The 22,599-nt window shown below is 34.1% G+C and overlaps 1 protein-coding gene across 4 annotated transcripts in view; it reads right to left on the reverse strand.

Annotated features, from left to right (window-relative positions):
* Positions 1–912: 912 nt before the first annotated feature.
* The window catches only part of yrt (erythrocyte membrane protein band 4.1-like yurt), a 192,606-nt gene continuing 170,919 nt past the window's right edge, over positions 913–22,599 (reverse strand). For 3 of the 4 annotated variants that reach the window (XM_069824478.1, XM_069824461.1, XM_069824469.1), the window contains 2 exons: positions 18,341–19,066; positions 913–11,386 (listed from right to left, as the gene is read on the reverse strand). In XM_069824478.1, the coding sequence (XP_069680579.1) occupies positions 11,189–11,386; positions 18,341–19,066 (924 nt within the window). In that variant the 3' untranslated portion in view covers positions 913–11,188. The remainder of the gene's footprint in view (positions 11,387–18,340; positions 19,067–22,599) is intronic. The other variant, XM_069824486.1, reaches the window with a different exon arrangement.

Here is a 22,599-nt window from a genome sequence, read left to right on the forward strand (position 1 = left end):
CCAGATAAATTATGTAGGACTAAAAATTAATCTTTATGTAGATTCTTCGCCCAACAGTGCATATAATTATACTGTGGAATCCCGGCCACCAAGTCACTACTCATTTGAGTGCGCTCTTTATATAATGGCAGTTGACTTAATATATGTCAACATATATGTCGAACATGGAGTAAGGCCACAAAGGGAAAAACAGTAGAGGAGGGGGATTCTATCCGGTGCTGGGAATTGAACTACAGCATAGCTCAGTGGTTAAAGCGTTTGATACATAGAACCAAGGACCCGGGTTCGATCCCTCGTGCTGGAGCGACTTTTTCTCCTCTAATAACCATTCCAATTCAGAAAAATTTTTCGACACTGACTTACCTTGTTCTTCCCGTGTGATCTTCATTTGATAACATGCGATTATTACAAAAAAAAAAAAAAAAGGAGAGAGAGAGAGAGAGAGAGAGAGAGAGAGAGAGAGAGAGTTATTTTGGGCTACTTGCTCATAAGGAACAAACCCTGTCCTTAAAATGTGACAACTCTTCCTTAATTTGTTCAGTTACATCATGGTATATTACAAAATGTTTCATTGTTTCTAAAGCAGTAACAGAGTCATTAAAGGAACAAGAGTGGTGGAAGAAAGCATGGGCAGCTCCGAATTTCTACGAATTTCAAAGTGGACCGCATCATAACAACAAACACATACTGTATTCTCATGTTATTACATTTTCACAGCAAACCTAATTTCGAGCAAAATTGATTTAGAACGTATAAATGAAGTTTCATATCTGCTGGCATTTAAAATACGATTGTGTATAAGTGTAAAAAATCGTTTGAATGAAAAGGATATAACCCCCTGCCCCTCCTAAAAAAGTGGAAAGTAAAGTATAGGAATTTTGCCGGGACTGAGAAATAAACGTACAAGTGCAAGAATGTATAAAAGAAGCTTTACTGTATTATCATCACCAATAATTCATTACGATCATAAGCAGTGTACTATATGAAAACGCACAGTATGATTACAAAGGTGTAAAGAATTTTACTGCCCTACAACAACTATATTTATCTTTTGTTAATTTAACATTTCAAAGGAATGGCTTTGAAAATAATATCTTCCACTCTGAATACAGACTAACATAAATAAAATGAAATATATTACAACTGATTTAAAATGTCTTATTGAACAATTTCATATATTACTGGTATTTAAACTGCTTTTATTTCGTCATCCATGGCAAACCAAACAATGACTTTATCCTGAAAGTTTTAATTTACCATTATAGTATATTGCTATACTAGGTTAGTAAATGCTCTGTAACAGAAGCGAGGTGCTTGCGCCGAGTTTTTTAATTCCTGAAAACACTTAACGCCTGTGTACAATATTACTTTTTTTTCGCACATTCATAATTTATATCTTTATTTTATTTATAATGTATTTTAGATATGTAATACATTTGAACTGAATGTCTGTCATTTTGTTAATGGTAATGTGTAATTTTCTACGTGACCATGTTTTTATATTCTTTTGTTTTATTTGTTGGACACAACTGTATTTCATGTCTATGCACTGTTTAAATAAATAAAAAGCTATTGCAATATACGAATTGTACGAATATTTTGTATGAAAGTTTTAAATTGAAAACATATTGTGGATTATATGAACAACAGTTTTGAGAATGAAGTACAGAGATGTTAAAGCGAAGTTGCACGGAAAAAGTGCAGGCATTTGGCGGCCCACTGCTAGCATGGTGAGGGGCAAGTTTGCATCTGTGTCTCCGGCACTTGTGCATATGAAGCAGTATAACAATAAATGTGTAATAATTTGGACTTACCATTCTCAGAGTTGATGCTGAAAATGCCCCCCATTCTTTGTCACACACAACTGGCATCGTCTGATGAAGGAATGAATAACGTTCTGAAGTTCCACAGCACTGATAGCCTCGATTTCTTCACGTATATAGTCCTTTAGTTCCTCTAGAGAATGGGGATTTCTCCTATATACCCTACTTTTCGTGCCCTCCAGTTTCAATAATTTTGTTGCATTTCTGGCAGAGGATATATACTCCAGTTTCCTGTGCTAAATGTTTTAGGGATTTCTGTGGGGTATGTTCTAACCTTTTACCAATTTCATTTAACTTTTCCTCTGTAAGAACAAAACGTTTTGCGTTTGGTTTTCGATTTTGTACTGAGCCTGTTTCTTTAAATCGCTTAGCAAGGTTTCGAAGTGTATTCACAGTAGGCATTGGTCTGTTTGGAAACTTTCTTCTAAATTTGCGTCGTTTCTTCAAACAGGATTTTTTGCTTCTTATATACGCATTGTACATAAACACACGCTCATGTAATGAATATTCGTTGTTTGGCATTATACCTCAACACACAATAATCATTCAACTGTATACATTAACGTTTACACACCTTTAAGAATGACGATGTATACTACACGTATAAATGGCGCAAAGATATTCTCCAACTGAGACTAACAAACAACTGCGTAGATAACGTAAGCAGTGCAGTGGACAATGCGCACATGTCAGACTGCTTCGTATGCACAAGTACCGGAGACATGGATGCGAACTTGCTCATCACCATGCTAGCAGTGGACAGCCAGATGTCCGCACTTTTTCCGTGCAGCTTTGCTTTAACAGCTCTGTAGATAACGAAACAGAAGACACGTTCAGAAAAGGATTGAGGCATGTTTGCCTGTTAATTCTAGAGAAAGTTATGAGAAGGCATACAGTTCTTTTTAAAAAAATGGCTAAATGATAAAAAATTAAGTATTAATGAGAAAACATTGGTTGCTTATTCTGTAAATATGAGTAATAAGCTAAAGTCAACAGAAGTGTCTGAATCTTTTTCTATAAATAAAGAGAATGACAGTCTTTATCACATAACATTTGATAGCTGTTCAAACTTCATGTTCAATTTTAATGTTAATAAATAAAGTTACAGCTTGTTCTGTCAGAGTTCTTGTTATTTTCAAATTTACAAGTGACTGTATGTCAAGTTTGTGGAGAATTTACTTACTGCACAGTTATTTCCAGAGTTTCCATAGTAACCATTGAACATGCTGTATCTTCAAGTTACATGACTTGCAACAATGATGGTACGTACGCAAAAAGTGCATGATTGTGCAAAAAAAAAAAAGTTAAATAACTCTTTCCTTGGCAACCAGCATATTACGAAGAATAGGCCTAAATTAAAAATTTCTTATATAGGCCTACTCTGCTTGAGATACCAGTAATGCATAAAATTATCGTAAGCAACAGGAGAGCAAATCGATTTTATTCTCTTGTGTAAATTATCACCCTTGGATATGCCTCAGGCATTAAACTTTCCATTCAAAAAGAGAAACTTTACTCTGTTGTACCATAAATTACTATTATTCTAGCAGAACTCGCAAATAAAAGCATGTCACAGAAAGTTGGCAATACATCAATGGACAAAGTAATTATACAAAAATTAATATATAAAAAGCCCTTAATCCTTAATGAATAAAGCGTAACAAGTGCTGCATTTTGTACAAAAATTCACCACACAAAATTGCAGGTGTGTAATACAATACTATGCATTCCCACTGCACCACATCTAAAAAGTTTGTGATGTTCAAGTCAAATTGTCACCCACAGAACCTTCCTACACATGGGTCTAATTCAGACTACAGTAAAACCCGAGACATGTTTTTAAGGAATTCGTAATATACAGTAAAGAGGGAGGGGTGCAAGTGAGAGTCTTTACTACCATTTTTTTTTTAAGTGTTGATTCCAGTTGTGTCACATGAGCTGGAGAGTTAAAAGGACTCTTGTGAAAGGCCTTCCCCTTTTTATATTATTAGACCCTAGCCATTTGTTGTATTCTTAAGTTCACATTTTATTAAGATTTCTAATGACCATTTTCTACTCACCATCTAATTTAGAATCGAATATGTTAGTTAGAACTATTAACGAATAAGGTGTTAGGGAATGAGACTACTGTTGTATTGGACAACCTGCAAGATGAAAGAAGACAAAAACAAAGTGAGAAAAAATTTGTTTCTTCGAGCGGAATTTATACTGTCATTTCGCTTGTCTTTATCTTCTTCATCAACTCTATAAATAACCCAATACGCCACTGATATACACGTAACAAATGTTGCTTTCTAATGCAAACATGATTGAAATTATTGTTTTAGATCAAGTTTTCCAAACTTTCGAAAAGTGTAGTTTAAAATTAAATTTATGTAATAGAGGACAGTTTTCAGAAATTGACAATATCTGAGAAGTTGTTGATCATTTTGTTTTTGGTCCCTCTCTAACGTAAAGTATGGTCCCACATAAAAATCAATCATTTGAATTAGCTTACATATTAGACTAATTGAATGGCTGCCTAGAATAACGTTGTAAGTCCGTTTTTGACCAAACTGACTTTTCGACTGAAAAATGTTGCACATGTTGCATCATGTTTTCCCATCATCTTCCTGATATTCACATTACTTCGAGAGCTGTAGTATTTTGATTGTGTTACTGAGCTGAATAACGTTATAATGCAAATAAAATGGCGGACAATCATACTACTTGTAGTGTGTCACATGGGTAGAGGTTATTTCCAATGCAAGCCAAGCAAACCATTTGAGGTAGTTCATATGCAACAAGAATACTTTAGAGATATAGAACTAGCAGAACAAACAATAAAGAAGGATCCAGACTTCAAGATAACAACAGCTGCCTGGTTTCAGTTCAGTTCTGACGATCCTATGTCTCTGAACATGCGGAAATTCCATGATATATTGTTACTGTGGACAGTGTATTCTCTATAAAAAAAAAAGACAATCATGCAAAAAATAAGATAGTAAATCATATTTCACACGATAACTTACCTCGTCTTTATCATGACCCTATTCCAATCACAAGAGAGAGAAAAAAAATGATCTGATTGTAATGTCAAGTTTTCTTTCTCTTTGTCATGGTTACTCCGAATTCTACCGTGGCCTAATAACACAATAAAGAAAAAAAAGGATTCTTGTGTGTGTAATATTGATATTGTATGCCTAAACATATAATTTAAGTTGTCTAATTTGTTTCAAGTTCTTATGATATAAATTTGTATTATTATTATTATTATTATTATTATTATTATTATTATTATTATTATTATTATTATTATTTAATGTACTCAAATGTAACAACCACAAAGAATTTACTAGGAAATATAGGTAGTATTTAGTAAGTTTCTTTGCTTTACAACGTTGTTCTTCTGGACTGACATACAATATTTTTCTATTGTAAATGTTCGAAAAGTTGTGTTATTTGGAAGATGAAGGCAATACATATATATAAATGGTGTCAATACTTACTGAAGTATTAATACAGACCTCACACTGTGATTTTTGTAATATTTAACAACGTTAGTATGGAATAAACATATTTTTAATTTCCTGACAAACTATAAAAACTGACTTACGTTATTCCAGGTAGCCCTTCAATTACATAAATAGATTTGCCATTAAGGTCTATAACTGCAACTCCTCAAACATTGATATATTTAGAAACAAGGCTTACTCTCTCATGATGTGCGTGCATTGGGAAGGAACAGTCATTAATACTCTAATAAATATGTCTCTCTTAATAAAATTCATTTTTATAATTAACTTATATACAATAGATTTTCTCCAGACTACCACTTAAAAGAGCTTTGTCATTACTTCTATTCTTTACATATTCATTTCGAGACTTCGAAATGATATCAAATTAATTCTTCTCCTGGCATCAATTTTTCATACACATAAATGTAACTTCGTGTCCTTCATGAAACAGAATACAATTCAAACTGGAATCACTATCATAAGTCTTAAGTCATGCATTTTCATTTAATCGGACTGTGAAATGATGTGCTACACTTACAAAAGAGATGCTAGTTGAAAAACAACTGTTTATCACTACTGTGATGGTCAATTAATTTTTTTCGAATGAATGAACTAGGTTAAGTAAGCTATAATTTTTTAACAGTTCTTTAAAACAGATGACTGATATTAACAAACATAGAATGCTATTAGAAAATCTCAGAATATCATCAAATGCTTGATAATGTTAATTATGTATTTTTTGTAATAACACAAATTCATGGTTCATTACATTTCTTCTCTCAAATAATTATAATCAAATGAAACAGATAATGTAGGTAAATAATGCAAATACCCAAATATTCTACGTGATTACAAAATAATTCAGCAACCATTTCATTGCATGCTTCATGAAAGGCACACTATTGGCTCTTCTTTCATAACAAATTACTACTGAAGAATGAAATGTCTTTTGAGATTAGAGAATTGGAAAATAAGAACACTACATACTGTAATGCAACTGAATTGTTCCAAAGACATTATATGAAGATTACTTCACGAATCATGAGCTCTTTACATTAGAATGTCAATGCATCCAATGCCAGCAACCATACCAGATTTATGAATGTAGATATATTATGGAACTGTTAATTACATCATATGCAGATAAATTGCAGTACGCAGAATAATCTACTCTAGTTTGGTGCAACATGCTTGCAGGCTTTTTATTGTTCCAAGATGCCAACGTTACAAGATTCCTCCAGACTTTCAGCTGATAACAATGACCAACTTTCAAATGAATACTGCCATCAATGCACTGACATTCTACACAATAAAGGTTCCTTACACCAACATGAAATTATCATACTATGTATCCTTTCATGATGGTCTACATTCCTCTACTTTAAAGTCCAGCACCGGTGTTGTATATTCGTGATTTTAAACGCCTTTTGACTTACATTACAATAAATAGCTAGTAATTTGACCACCTTTCAATACATTGCATTTTAATCTTGAGTACAATAAATGTCAAAATAATCACAAGTTTGGTCCCAATGTCATGGCACTAATGATAAGGCTGTATTTTTTTACAAGACATAGTGGCAGTATCATCACAAATGCACTTGATATTACTGATGAGTAATTTCATTAATTCTATTTCTCTCCACAATATTTAACAGGAAAAGTATTCTTAAAAAGCATATATATATATATACAATGATCAAGATTGATAATGCTTATTTCCGAACAATTTCGAACACTTTTTTTTGTGTTTCTATTGGTTGGATCAATTACCTTATCAAAGTAAGCAATAGAATTACTCCACACTGGACATTTAAATCTCATAACAGCAAACATGCATGTGTGTAACTTGTTCCTGGATTCTTGGATCAAACTTATACCATCTTCTAATGGATGACAAATTGTGCCTAAAGTGCCTGTTTAGGCACATCTGAGTAGCAGAAGGACTGCACAAAATGTTTTCTTGAATGACAGGAATGAAGAAAAGTTAACAAGGGAAATCGAGATGCTTTTAGAAAACCTGTTCAAACATGGACTTTAACTACCACAAATTCTGCCTGAAACTTGTCTGAACATTTTACGGGCCTCTGGTATCAAAAAGTGACGTACTAATAGACTAATGATCGGTCCTAGAAAGTTGTATTGTGATGTGTTCTAGGAAGTTATATTAAGTTCGAATATTCTTTACCCTCCTGTGTCCTGAGAGTATAGTATACTATACTATACTTTATACACGAGATGCATGTGCAGAGACTCGCAGTCTAGTATAATATACCTGCATTTGTTTCCTAACTGTAACCTGCAGAATTTTTTCCGCATTTCAGAGACTTTTTTTTTTTTTTTGAAATGTAGAAATTATATTGAACTTTAAAAACAAAACAGCAAATATCTCAGGACTCACGAGGTTACACCAATTAAATACACAAGAACATTTGCTAAAAAAAACTTCTATTATAATCATAACATAATAATCATAAACAATTTAGCTGCGAAAAAACGAAACAAGGAAACAAAAAAAATCTGTTCTATTTCACATATTATGTTGGCACACTTGCTGCAAGTTTTAGTCTGCAATATTCGCACAATTCTTGATAAAGTCCTCACGCAATTCCTCCCACTGTCAGATCAGGTTTTAGAATTATTGTCAAAAAATTAGCTCATGCAATAGAGGTACAATTTATTATGACCTTTACTTTTAGAAAAACAGAAATTATAAATACGAATTTAAAACACATTAAATTCCATTAGCTACCTCATGTAACTATTGACGGCTTAGCACACACATGTTGTAAGTACAAAGTCCTTAATGTTTGGTAAATCTAATTTTATTCTTTACTGTCTAATTGAACAGCTATTTTTCAACTAATCACAATACGTGAACATAAGAGTGAAATGATACATTGATTGTTGTCAAAAATCAATCCAAAAATAGGATTTTCTAACAAAGTCTAAGAAGTAATAATGTTCTTAACACGTTTTACCCCAAAATTATACTTAACACATGTGTGAGTAAGCCATCGCTATGATATGCAAACATATGGAGATAGTTTTAAAATAATCTTTTAGATATAGGAAAGAATGGAGAAAGCGCAATAAGGCATTTTCCTCGATCTGCAATGTCTAATATTACAATTTTAATGAAGCTACAAACCCTCAGCATCAGAATGAAGTCTTACAACTCACAAGCAAACATTCTGATGGGGGCAGAAAAAAAAAATGTTAATTTTTTCCTTCCATCATATTAATAATGTCAAAACAAATGCTTATACAAGTTTTTGCCACTTGAGCGCAATTACGAGGACCCCCAAAAAGTAAGTTTCCCTGGCGCCATTTACAAAAAGAAAACATAATTTAATGAAAAGATTTATTGGAACAGATACAGCAATTGTTGAGCTATTTTTCAAAATACTGTCCACCGGAACTGAGACATTTGTCATACCATGGGACCAACTTTTGTATCCTGTGTCACAGAAGTCTGCTGCCTGGGATCAGAACCCGTGTGTGACAGCCGTCTGCACCTATCTGCTGATCCCACTGTATGAGAAATATATCAATTCGGGTGGGGAATATGCTGAAAAATAGCTCAACAATTGCTGTATCTGTTTCAATAAATCTTTCCAAGAAATTGTGTTTTCTTTCTATAAATGACCCCATGGAAACTTATTTTCTAAGGGGCCCTCGTAATTGCGTTTGAATGGCCAAAATTTGTATAAGCACTTGTTTCGACATTATTGAAATGGTGGAAGAAAAAAAAAACTTTTTTATCTGCTCGCATGAGAATGTTTGCTTGTCAGAAATAGCAGCTGAGTCTGATAATAATTAGGTTACCTTATGCTACCAAAATAACAAGGAATGTACATTATGTAAATATAAAAAAATTGGTAAATTTTACTGTATGTTATATAGAAGAGAATGTCAATAAGACAGTGTTCATTATAATATGACTGTACTGTAGATCAAGAATGTCATAAACTCCTTACTAAAATCTACATTATAATTGTATGTAATACAATAAAACTTGAGAAAAATATGTAAATGTTAAAATACTACTCAATTGCACAGCTTTCGTTGTCCAACTCTGTAGAACCATTTTACTTATACGAGATCCATATAAAATTCTTAATTCAATTTACAGAATATTATTTCAAAATGACTGCCTAGAGTAATCTCAGTCACTTGTGAAAAATGTGTCACAATCTGGTTCAGACTATTAATTTCACAGTTTTATTTTTGTTCAATAATTTATATTTAAATATAGATTAATCTATGCATATTATTTCTATCCAATTGTATAGCTTTTCATAATCTTACTGTATATTTCAATTTATTTTATGTGGTAAAAATAAATTTAATGTATGTTAGTTGGGCTGTGATTTTACCACATCAAAACTATAGGTAAAATTCATTCTTCGAGATATTATTTATGAAAGCAACATCTCTACATACTATAGATACAATTGACAAAGAGGAAGTTTCAGCTCATGTGGAGAAAGAGAAGGCTGCTCCTTTATTTAATTGCCACGACAATGTGGTCATATTAGCTATAAAATAGTAACTTCGCTCTCTCTCTACATCGCACATGTTAACTATTTCCTCTCTTAAATACTTCGTAGATCTCTAAAGTTGGCAAGAATAATACTAAGTCTGATGAAAATAGTAAAATGAAAGTAAATAACGCATTTAGTCAATCAATTTTTACCTCAATCAGGCATTCAAAAACCTGTTAGTTACTGAAAACCTTCGGTGCTTTGAACTATCGTCCTGTGCATCAACAAATGACATATTCATTTCTGGTTTATTGTTTTTTATTGTTCACTTTAACACTTGATTAAAACTATAAAACATTTTAGAGCTAAAATGTTAAAAGTGTTACTACTTATAAAAAAGATAATGTACCTCTATAACAGATAGGCCGTGTTATAACACCGGTGTCCTTTGAAGATGACATCACACTGGTGTTGAAACAGGGTCTGTCTGTCATAAAGGTACATTACCATTTTTTAAAATTGTAACACCTTTAACGTTTTAACTCTAGATAGTTTTATAGTTTTCATTTCTGGGTTCTGAGTTGCAGCTCTTTACAGTATTTTTTTGGTGTTATATTATTTTATGTCATCTCTGTAATAATAAGGTATCCCGAAATACTAAAGTAGTATATAAATATCTACTGCATAAATATATATAAAGGCTTAAGTAAATGTTCCCTTCAGGCACTGTAAAATTCTTACTTTACTCGTATTAACTACAATTTTAAAGACTAAGTAATGCAATCTAATAAAACTCTTGTTCTCAAAATGGATAAAATAATTCTATATTTGGAAACTTGTAAAAATTAAAAGTAAAATACTTGAAACATGGCAACTATTAGTATATAATCTTATAAAAAGGCACAGTTCTGCAAAAAATTGCATCATTCTTGGACGGAAATTCATCACGATAGGATTTCACCAGCAGATATAAAATACAGGTAATACTTTCTTGGAATGTAACATTAAAGAGTTAGTGAATTCCTACACTACTTATCCCCTTTTGCCAATAAATCACACTGTAGATAAGGCTGATGGCAGAAAAAAAACTCATAAGGTGAGAGACCATAAGACTAGCTCATCTCTGTAAGACCCTTCAATACCTGGGGCATGAAACACTCATTCCCAAAGGCAGTTTCTAACACCTTTCAAAGGTTGGTGTCAAGAGAGTTCATGCACCACTGCTAGCAACTTTGACTTCAAGAGAATTATTTTGGTTTCATATGTACACAGTGTTTTTTCTGATTAGGCAGCATTCTTTCGGACTTTCGTCTAATTTTCTATTTGCTGCTGCTAGCAGTGTTACACGAGCTGTAACCCAAGATAGCACTTGGGACTGAGGTCACAGCTCTGTTGTGATGACTGTTTTGCGGTGTATGACTGGCTGCTCATGCTTAACTGCCTTGCTGGGGCTGGAATCAGTGGTATCAGATGCCACCAGCCATGGAGATAGCTGGTTCAGGCTCGGCACAGAACTACTTGAGTTTAGTTTGGTTGTCTGCTTGCTTACTACAGTAGCAGTGCTGGCAAGTGGCGACTCCTACAACACAAGAATATAACATCACGCATGTAAGTATAAAAAGCATCTAATAATTTCTTTGGAAAACGTATTATATATCTTTCACGTGTTAAATTTTATGTTACCTTGTTAACATGTTTCTTTCTACCTGCTATTGGCCATCATCAGAACTGGTCGTTGCTGGTCTTGGTGCCTATTGTTTTGTTTCCTGTGGGGTTGTGTTTGTGTAGTGTAATATGGAGTCAAGGAGCATGTGTGTTCTGAAATTGAGTTGTGTATTGAGAATTTCATTTGGATGTGTCTTTGTGTGTTTGTATATTTCGTATTGTTCTAGTGTGTTTAGTTTCTGTTTTTTTTTGGTTGGATGTGTAGAATTTCCATGTCTGTGTTGATGTCTCTGTATGTGTGATTAGGATTTGTGATGTGTTCTGCATATGTGGAAGTGTTTTGAAATCATATGCCTGTCTGTCTATGTAGGAATTGTTGCAGGTGTTACATTTTCAGGTGTTTTCAAACTCGTTACAAAGAACACATCACAGCCATAACAAAACTACAAAACACTTCCACATATGCAGAACACATCACAAATGCTAACCACACATATAGAGACATCAACACAGACACACATCCAACCAAAAAGCCAGAAACTAAACACACTAAAACAATACGAAATATACACACACAAAAACACATCCAAATGAAATTCTCAACACACAACTAAATTTCAGCACGCACGCACGCACGCACGCGCACACTCTCTCTCTCTCTCTCTCTCTGTCTCTCTCTCTCTTTGACTCCACATTACACTACACATACACACCCACACAGCAAACTAAACAAAAGGCGTCAAGACCAGCAATGACCAGTTCTGATGATGGCCGATAGCAGGCTGACACATGCTAACAAGGTAACATAAACTTTAACACGTGAAATATATATAATACGTTTTCCAAGTGATATAGTGTTAAAAGTTGTGTAATCAAGGTGTATAATGATTTCTATTTGTCTAACTGTATGCATTAAATAACTAGGTTGAATAACACCATCATCATCATCATCATCATCATCATCATCATCATCATCATCATCTAACGATTTTGGGAGGGGGGAGGGAAGAACCGAATTTTTTTCATCTGGCTTTCAGGACCAGGGATGTCGCTAGGGGGGTGCTTGCGCTCCCTATAAAAATCGGAGCACCCTTTTCCGCACCCCAAAGGGCAATTTATTAACAAAATACTAGGCATAAATTATTTTGAAGAACTAAAACAAACAATTTCTTGGATGTGAAAAACTACGTCTCATAGTGTATCGTAATGGATGTGATGAGCAATAATAATAATAATAATAATAATAATAATAATAATAATAATAATAATAATAATAATAATAAACATGTCTAGTATGCACGCAAGTGCATGAAAGAACATTTTGGATTTTTATGTACCACATTTTTACAGTTCGCATCCCATTTTTAAATCTCATACCCCATCTGCACCCCCCTTGCTCTGATCCTGGCGACGTCACTGTTCAGGACTATGACATACATACCTAGATTATACTCAAATAATATGTTCAACGCTGAAGAAACAATTCTATGAATTTCAAATTTTTAAAATCACTTTAAATACTTGTTAATTAGCCCAGTCGAAGTTATGACTAGATATCAGATTTTAGGTAGAACCTATTTTGTTCCTGAAGAGATAGACTCACATTAAATTGCATTAACACATTTCATGGATTGTTAAATTCTTGATTATCCAATTTGTGGGTTATCTGTGCAACATGTAAGTTTATTTTACTTAATTTGTTTCAAGAAATTTTGAATACATGTGAACTGAGCTTGCAATTCAAGTGCCCAAGTTTGAAAGTGGTCTTGATATAAAAATAGTCTGACCGTAACAGGTCACCTCTTCCCATTTTATTTCCTGCTGCAAATCTGACTGTAACATTTACTCTCCTGCAGCATGAATTTTTCTAAGTGTCATTTGGGTTAACGTGTGATGCACATGGGGAAAAGTTAAGCATCGAGGATGAAGTAAAGATATAGCAACGACGTATTTGTATGTCAAGAAGCCTCCAATCCACACCAATTTTCTTTAATATTTTATTAATATTTGGAAAAAAAAGGCTCTTTATTTTTAGTATTAAATGTTTACTTTTAACTAGACAGTTTTATGTGATGATGCAGATTATATTTTTCTTTGTTTCTTTTTAAGAGATAGCAGTTTCAGTTCTGTGACTAGAGATCTTGGTGTAAAATTATCCAGTTTACCTATCACAATTTCCCAATTATGAAATCATAATTCTTTAAAATCAGTACTAAGTGTTTAAAAGATACACAACACTTCTTTCAAATAGAGTGAATTCGAACTCACATGACTATAAGCCATGCGTTTTAACCACTCATACACAATAAAGTTATGGAGTATCGTCCTTGAATGAAATGTTTCACATCAGCCATATTGAGAATAAAATGACACTGAAATTAAAGAAATTCACGCAAGTGAACATAGCATACACGATGATTCCCGAGCTATTCCAAGATGGGGCTTGGCCTCTGAACAGCAACCAATTTCCGTGTCAAAGGGTATACAATAAGAAATACATGTACAACCAATTTGTGTCGAAGGGTGTGCAATAATGTATACAAGTACAAATGTTACTAAGTGTAACAATATTAGTGTAATTAAAATCCAATTGTTCAACGTAATCTAGAACAGTATCAACACACTCCAAAGCTTACTGTTGAAAGTGATAAATGAATGTTTGACACATTAAATTTTCAAACACAGTACTGTATGCTTAGTATATGAAAAAGTTTGTTCTGCAGTAAAACGCAAAAATCGTATTATCTGTGTTTTCAGTTATCTGTGGGTATTTGGTGATTAGCCCGGATAATTGAAAGTTTGCTGTAATATAATTTTTTTCTATATTCTTTCTCACTCGGAAAATCAACTCGCTTCATCTTTAAGAAATTGGCAGGCATTAGTTTTGTAAGATGAGGCAACTTGCATCTCCTGTGCTAATGATTTTCTTAAGAACGACTCCATTCGCATTGAGGTGGCTTATATCAGGTCACATTTTACATCTTTGATGCTGTGATTGGTTTTTTGGAAACTGCAGGGAAACCAATTTATGAACAAATTCACCTTTTAGCTCATGATACAGAGAAACTTAGCTCAGAATCCAACCAATTCGAGAAAAAGTACGCAAACAAAAGGAGCTGAGGCATATTAAATGCTTGCTTTACCACAACAATCCTTCATGAATCAGAGTCACGTGATTATCATGGTCAAGTCATGGCCATCTTGACAATGATCTAATATAAATACATGTTCAAAGTTCTAAAAAAGAAAGGAATTGCTATAGTAAACTCATGTTAAATGTGCATTTATATACAAAATTGTTCAATGTTGGCCATGTTATGACTAAGAATGTGACGTCGTGCCATAGCCTATCTTTCTCATTAGCCACGAACAAAACCAGAATGACTCCGAACATTACAATCAAAAGGTATAATACGCCCGTAATATACTGAGCACAAATCTTCTTTTTCAGAACGAAACCATTACTTCTAACGGGTGACCAGTGACGTGTTCAGTCTTCTCTTTCACATATTCTATAACATTCGATTATTGAAATTTTATAGAAATCAGTAATGAAGGGTAAATTGTTAAATTCATCTAAATTAATTGCCTTTAGTAATTCATTCATTCATAGTGTTCTGCTCAAGGGCAGGTCTTTCACTGCAAACCCAGCATTCTCCAGTCTTTCCTATTTTCTGCCTTCCTCTTTGTCTTCTCATATGACCCATATATCTTAATGTCGTCTATTATCTCATATCTTCTTCTGCCCTGAACTTTCTCCCATTCACCATTCTTTCCAGTGCATCCTTCAGAAGGCAATTTCTTCTTTACCAGTGACCAGCCAATTTCTTTTCCTCTTTCTGATCAGTTTCAGCATCATTCTTTCTTCATCCACTCTTTCTAACACAGCTTCGTTTCTTATTCTGTCTGTCCATTTCATACGCTCCATCCTTCTCCATATTCACATTTCAAAAGCTTTTAGCAATATGGACTATAAATCAGCACTGTATTTAATCAAAACATTTCAAATGTTTTCCATCACAAGCAGACGAATGTTCATCTTTATCGCTCTTCTGCAGATTGAACTGATATACTGGTGCAATGTCTATCAACAAAAGTTATTAGCATGACGAGTATACTAAAAACAAAACACACTTTGAGTAAATTACTCTGACCTGTGTGGGCATGTATATTCGCCCAAGAATGTTTATGAAGGTGAGTCATTTATAGCAGAATATAGCGAGAGCATTGTAGTTTCAGTTTCAAAGAGTTGCCGACTTTGACTTCTAGTCTAGATAATTAATTGGATCCCAGGTATGTTGCCCTTCAAGTTAATCTTCTGACTTGCAGTTATCTGAACACTGGAGCTGTCATATATACATACATCTGTCGCTATCACTATGAATCACGTATCAGTCTGAGATGATGATTTCTCAGAGCTGTGATTTTGGAACTATAGTCACAGTCAGAACCAGTGACAAACCTATCACAGTGACAAATAATAGGTCTTGAAATTGCACCCCACTACTAATCAAAAGAGCATGCTTCAAGTTCCTTTCCAAGGATATTTAGTGCAATGTTGACACAAAGTAAGATTTTTGCGATTTTTGTCCATTTCCCAAGTTAGTTGATACTGAGATTTTTTCCTGTACCTTTTGCAGATTTACCCTCTAATTTGCAAGAATTTTTCTATTTTGGGCTATGCTGATTGTTGTTGTTGTTGTTATTATTATTATTATTATTATTATTATTATTATTATCATCATCATCAACACCATCATTATCCATCACCTTTTCGCACATTATGCTGAAATTGGCAAATGAATAAAGGCTATCTTTTCAAGAGACAAACCATCATGAATATTGATTATGACGAAGATTCTCAGTTAGAAAAGTACTACTGGGATAAAAAGTGATAAATAAAGAAGATTCAAAGACAACAACATATTATTATTACTATTATTATTATTATTATTACATATATATATATATAGATTGATCTGTTCCATCTCGTATCTACAATGGACTTTTTCTTGATAGACTGGGATATTGATTGGCTGTGAATGGTTCTCATTTTGAGCATCTGTGATAAAGTTTGGTTAGTCATAGTGTTTTGTTTAGTTTTATGGCCTAATCAACATGATTTTACATACTTATTTGTCTCAAGTTTGAAGTCCACGAAGCAAGTTTAATAAATAGTTAAGAGATATGAAACCGATGAATGGGTAAAATTTGTACACATTCATATGTAAAATTTAATGGAGATTCAGAATATGTAAATTTTAATATAGGGTGCCATTTAAAAAAATAAAGTTTACTGTCACGCCCTTTATACCTGAATAACTAACTTTTCTGACTAATGGTATGATATTGTATGGTTTATCTCCAACAGCTTTTGTAAAAAACTTCTTTTTGTAAAATTAAAATTTAAAAAGTTATTAGCAATATTCCATACTTATTGTTCACTCTGTATACATTATATATTTACTAATGGCAGGTCCTTGATTGTCATTCGCCCATATGAAGCCAGTTATGTAGACCAATTTACCGACAAAGTCGTTGCCCATGGTGCGCCCTAGGAGGTTGGTCTATGCCAGACTTACAAATAAGCAGATGCTAGATATAGCTATAGTGGATATTAGTTATTATTTAGGGGGAGGCTATTTAAAAAACAAATGAGTAACAACGGTGAAGTCTATCTGGAAAGAAGATTTACTAATATACCTTCTGTTTTGTCAAACATGGGTGGTTTTTGATACAGCTAAATAGCCAGTTGGTCGGCATTTAGCTGAAGCTGAAAACTAAGAAATACTGCAACTGGCAAAAAACTTCAAAGATTCCCTTCCAAAATTCAGTGAAAACCAGTTGCTTGATAAATGGTTTGAGTTAAAACAAGCATGCAAAGACTTACCTTTTGAAACACTGAGCAGAAATGTTACAAGTCAGCCTCAGAGTTTCAAGACTGCTTGTGTACTTTTTCAAATTGTTACAACAATGCTAGTGTCTACAGCTCTGTGTGAATGCGGTTTGAATTGTATCAATCCAATAAAATCTAACCACAGAAGCATGCTAATTTTTTAAACAATAAACAATTTTATAACTATTAGCATGAATGGACTATTTGTCAACATCTTTGACCCAACAGAATGCATTCCAAAAGGGTTTGTCAACAAAAAATCATGCTGGCCTGCCTTGAAGATGTAATAAATCAGGTACTTAGGAATGTAGATATGTAGATTTTTTGGTAGACCTTTAAATATCCGTGCTTATTTGCAAGGCTGGTTTACGCTACACCCACTAAACACTGTGGCAGTCTTTGCAAATATTGTTATGCTTCTTTGGCAAGATTTTAATGTTGATAATTGAAATGAGACATATGAACAAAGAACTGTGTTACCTGAGCCCTAGAAGCCAAAGATGCAAAATTTAGATATGAATGCTGTGTACAATTAATTGGGTTCTGTACATGGGCACAACAGCTGGTTACAGTAATTATACGTAGTACAAATCCAGAAATACAAAGGTAGTAATTAATTGCATGTAATACCAGTACATTTAAACTCGTAATTTTTATTGTGCAGTAACAATGTGGTGACATAGAAAGTAAAGAGTGTAGTACATGCACACTTCACTTAACTTCATCTGTCATAAGAACATATAGTGAGTACTATTACTACCTTTTGAAAAGTTTGCAAAAAAAAAAGTTAAAAAATGAAATAAAAATAAGGATCATATACTAAAATGTGTGGTGAAAGTGTGGTTAACTGCTAAAATACAACAATGTCATAGAAAAATTTACAGAAGAGAGTGCTAATATTCATGTTTCATGGTATTTTTCCTTTCAATAGGGGAAATAAGAAGTCAATTTGACTGCTCATATAACACTCACCCTTGACACCTTGCGCTGACGTGTTTCACTAGTGGTGACAGGTGATATCTTGTCTGCTACTGGCGGGTTCTGTGACAATGACAACGGAGCAGTAGGTGATTTAGGGGAGACAGATGATGTCTTTTCAGAAGCATTATCAGAGCTGTCTTGTGTCTTGTTGTCAAATTCATGGAATGGATTTGAGGTAGGCGAGAGAGAGAGAAATGGGTTGGGTTTCTCAGATGACGCACCATGGAATGGATTAGTTGGAGGCAGTGATTTGGATTCTGTGGGTGATAATTTGGATGTGGTAAACGGATTTACGAAAGGATTGTTTGTATTAATGGCAGGTGGGGAAGACAGCTGTGGGGATTTAGGAGAGTGTGATGTTGACGACACAGCCTTTGGAGACAGACATGGTGCAGCATGATTATTAGAAGTTGTGATCAAACTGAGAGGTGGAGGTATCACAGACTTCTTTGTGGTGACATCATCAGCTGTGGAATGGTTAAGGGAATTCTTTGTGTCAAGGGATGGCGAAGGAAGTATCACACGTTCCAACTTTCCACGGTCAGACCATGAGAAATGTGTCACTGTCACAGGGGTGGTACAGCGTTTTTGCGACAACTTGCTCTCATCAGCCTCGTCCTGAGGAGAATCTTCACTGTGTACACCATCTGATGCAGCACTAGGGCTAATGACTGAGGAGTTGACACCACCAAGCGACAATGTGAGCTTGTCACCACCCTGCATCAATGTGTGCACAAAGCAGGTGCAGCCACACATGGGAAGGAAGCAAACAAATACAAGCAAGTTAAGAAGCATACGAACACAAAACACATTTCTAATTTAAAAATATTAAGTACACAAACACATTTATAATTACAAAATTAAGTACGAGAACAGGCACAAACTGAACTACCTTCAAATCTCAAATTAAAGAAACATGGTCAACATGCTAATATTACAGGGAAATGTATTACTGTACAAGTAAATTATAGTCTCTATAGCAGTGCTGGAGTGTTTAAGGCAAATTATGCTGCATAAATTACAAAACATAATTTTAGTTTCCATCTTACTGCGCCACATACCAACTCACTCTGCCAGTATTCAGTTCTCAACTCTAAGTAAAAATGGACCCATTACAAATTATTTGGATTTCGAAGACGGTAAAAGAAGGAAATATACGAAAGCCCTCTTTACATGAAAAGGTTGACACAATTGGCTAATTCCATACTTTGTATAAGGAATTGAATAAATAACCGGAAAAGTTTTTTCATTACTTCTGTATGGCATAAAACTCGTTTCAAGAGCTACTTCATATGATAAAAGGATAAACTGCTAAATCAGATATGTGTACTAGTAAGAAACGTAATTATCCAAGAAAAAGGGCTCATAGTATCAATAATCTTTGTGTAATTTTAATTATTGTTTATTGTTACAAGATTATCACAAAGATTATTTGGAATTGTTAGTAATTACAAGTAATTTCAGTGATGATAATTAACTTTTCGGTCTCAATCATATGGCAGAAATTCAGCTACAGTCTGGCATCCTTCCATTTCAATACACACGACACGACTGTTACTGACAATATTGACTGACACATCTCCCGGTATTTTGCAATTGGAGACAATGTACAGTCTTAGAAAAAAAGTCTGTCACATAGATACTTTATAAGTCCCAGAAAGGAGACAGAGGGCATGATCAGAGGATGAGCGACCTAGTTCACAAGAGAATGACTAGTTGAGGTAATAAAATTAGTTTTATTTCGTTGTATGTCTGATCATGCTGACAATACCTCCTTTCTGGGACTTATAAAGTATCTGAGCAACGAAACTTTTTTCTAAGACTCATTCATTCATTCATTCATTCATTCATTCATTCATTCATTCATTCATTCATTCGTTCATTCATTCAGTGTTCTGCCCAAGGGCAGACCTTTCACTGCAAACCCAGTTTTCTCCAGTCTTTCCTATTTTCTGCCTTCCATTTCGTTTCTTCATATGATCCATATATCTTAATGTCGTCTATGATCTGATATCTTCTTCTACCCCGAACTCCTCTCCCATTCACCATTCCTTCCAGTGCATTCTTCAGTAGCAGTTTCTTCTCACCCAGTGACCCAACCAATTCCTTTTCCTCTTCTTGATCAGTTTCAGTATAATTCTTTCTTCAACCACTCTTGCCAACACAGCTTCATTTCTTATTCTCTTTGTCCACTTCATACATCCCGTTTTTCTCCATATCCACACTTCAAATGCTTCTATTTGCTTCTCTTCATTTCGTCGTAATATCCATGTTTCTGCCCCATACAATGCCACACTCCATACAAAGCACTTCACTAGTCTCTTCCTGAGTTCTTTTTCCAGAGGTCCTCAGAAAATGCTCTTTTTTTTTTTCTATTAAAAGCTTCCTTGGCCATTGCTATCCTCCTTTTGACTTCCTGGCAGCAGCTCATATTACTGCTGATAGTACACCCCAAATATTTGAAGCTGTCCACTTGCTCTACTGCCTCATTTAGAATTCGCAAGTTTATCTTCTGTATTTTTCTTCCTATGACCATGCTCTTCGTCTTATTTGCATTTATCTTCATCCATATTGATCACAACTGTCATTCAGCTCCAGTAGCATATCCTTTAGTATCATTTCCTCTTCTGCTAACAACGCCATATCATCAGCAAATCTTATACATTTTATTCTTCTTCCTCCTACTATCACTCCCCCATGTTCTGAAAACAGTTCTTTACTAAACCCTCCAAGTAGATGTTGAACAGGGTAGGTGATAAAGGACATCCTTGATGAACTCCTCTCCCAATTTCAATTCCTTCTGACATTTCTTCTCCTATCCTGACTTTGACTCGTTTTTTCACATAAAGATTACTGAAGTCTTCTCTCTTTCCAATCCACACCTATTTTCTTCAGGATCCCCATCAGTTTATTCCAATCCACTCTGTCAAAAACCTTTTCTAGGTCAACAAATACTACATACACTTCTTTGTTTAGTTATACAAACCGCCAGAGGATTATTTTTAACAATACATTATTGCCCAAATATTTAAATAGCATTTTCAAGAACCGCACACATTTGCTGTGATGTAAACTATGGTTGTGAAACCAAAAAGAGGTATATTATATTAATAATAAAATTGAATTGAATATTCCAGTTAAGGAAATGTGTAGAACAAGTAAAAGCTGCTAACTTCTTCTCTAGGTATCTTTCGCTGATTGTCCATAGCAGTCCAATTGCATCTCTTGTACCTTTTCCTTTCCTGAAGCCTAACTCCTCTTCTTCCATCTTAGAATATAAACTTCGATTCAGGATTGACAAGAGAATCTTCGCCGAGTGCGATATTAGATTGATAGTCCTGAACTCCTTACATTTTTTGGCATTATTTTTCTTCAGTATTGGAATCAACACTGTCTCCGTAAAATCTTCATATCTTCTCATATATTTCATTGCATAATGATAGAATTTGCTTCTTGTCTTCACCCAAGCATTTCACTAATTCAATGGGGATTCCATCAACTCCTGTTGCTTTCCCTTTCTTCATTTCCTTAAGCACTAGTTCAACTTCTTCGCTTAAAACTGAAAATCCTTTTTCATCTTTTGATAAGGCTTCTTCGCCTTCTATAGCTAAGTCATGTGGACGATTCCTTGTCTCATATAACTCTTCTACATATTTCGTCCATCTGTTTCTGTTATTTCATTTCCGTTGTCGTCCTTTATAAACCACGTGGACTTCCTGTTCTTATTTGTGAAGTCCAAACATTTTACTTCACAGTACATTGAATCATATCTTCCTTTTCTCTCTAGATCCTCTATTTATTCACATTTCTCTTTCATCCAGTCTTCTTTTGCTTTATCATTTTCTCTTCTTAGTTCGTTGTTTAGTTTCCTGTAGTTTCTTCTACCTTCTTCTGTATTGATGTTTTTCCATTTTCTCCTTTCCTCCATCTTCTCCAACATTTTCCCTGTGACCCAAAGTTTCTTAATTCTCACACCTTCTGTGTATCCTATTGTTTCTTCTGCCGTTTCTTCTAAGACTGTACAAACATAATTTACGTCTAGTCTGGCACTAGCCTAGAACTACATAAATTAAACTCCTTTTTTTTTTTTTTTTTAATTCACCACTTTGTGCTTTCTTATAGACCTAATTAATGACAAAATAATCAGCACATATCTGTTAGCTGTGAGGAGTGGAGAGTATCACAAAGTTATAATGTGAGACTATGTTAAAGTAAATTACTATTTTTTTAATTACGTAACAGTACGTATG

Source organism: Periplaneta americana, chromosome 1 (assembly GCF_040183065.1).
Source record: "Periplaneta americana isolate PAMFEO1 chromosome 1, P.americana_PAMFEO1_priV1, whole genome shotgun sequence".
Taxonomy (NCBI): domain Eukaryota; kingdom Metazoa; phylum Arthropoda; class Insecta; order Blattodea; family Blattidae; genus Periplaneta; species Periplaneta americana.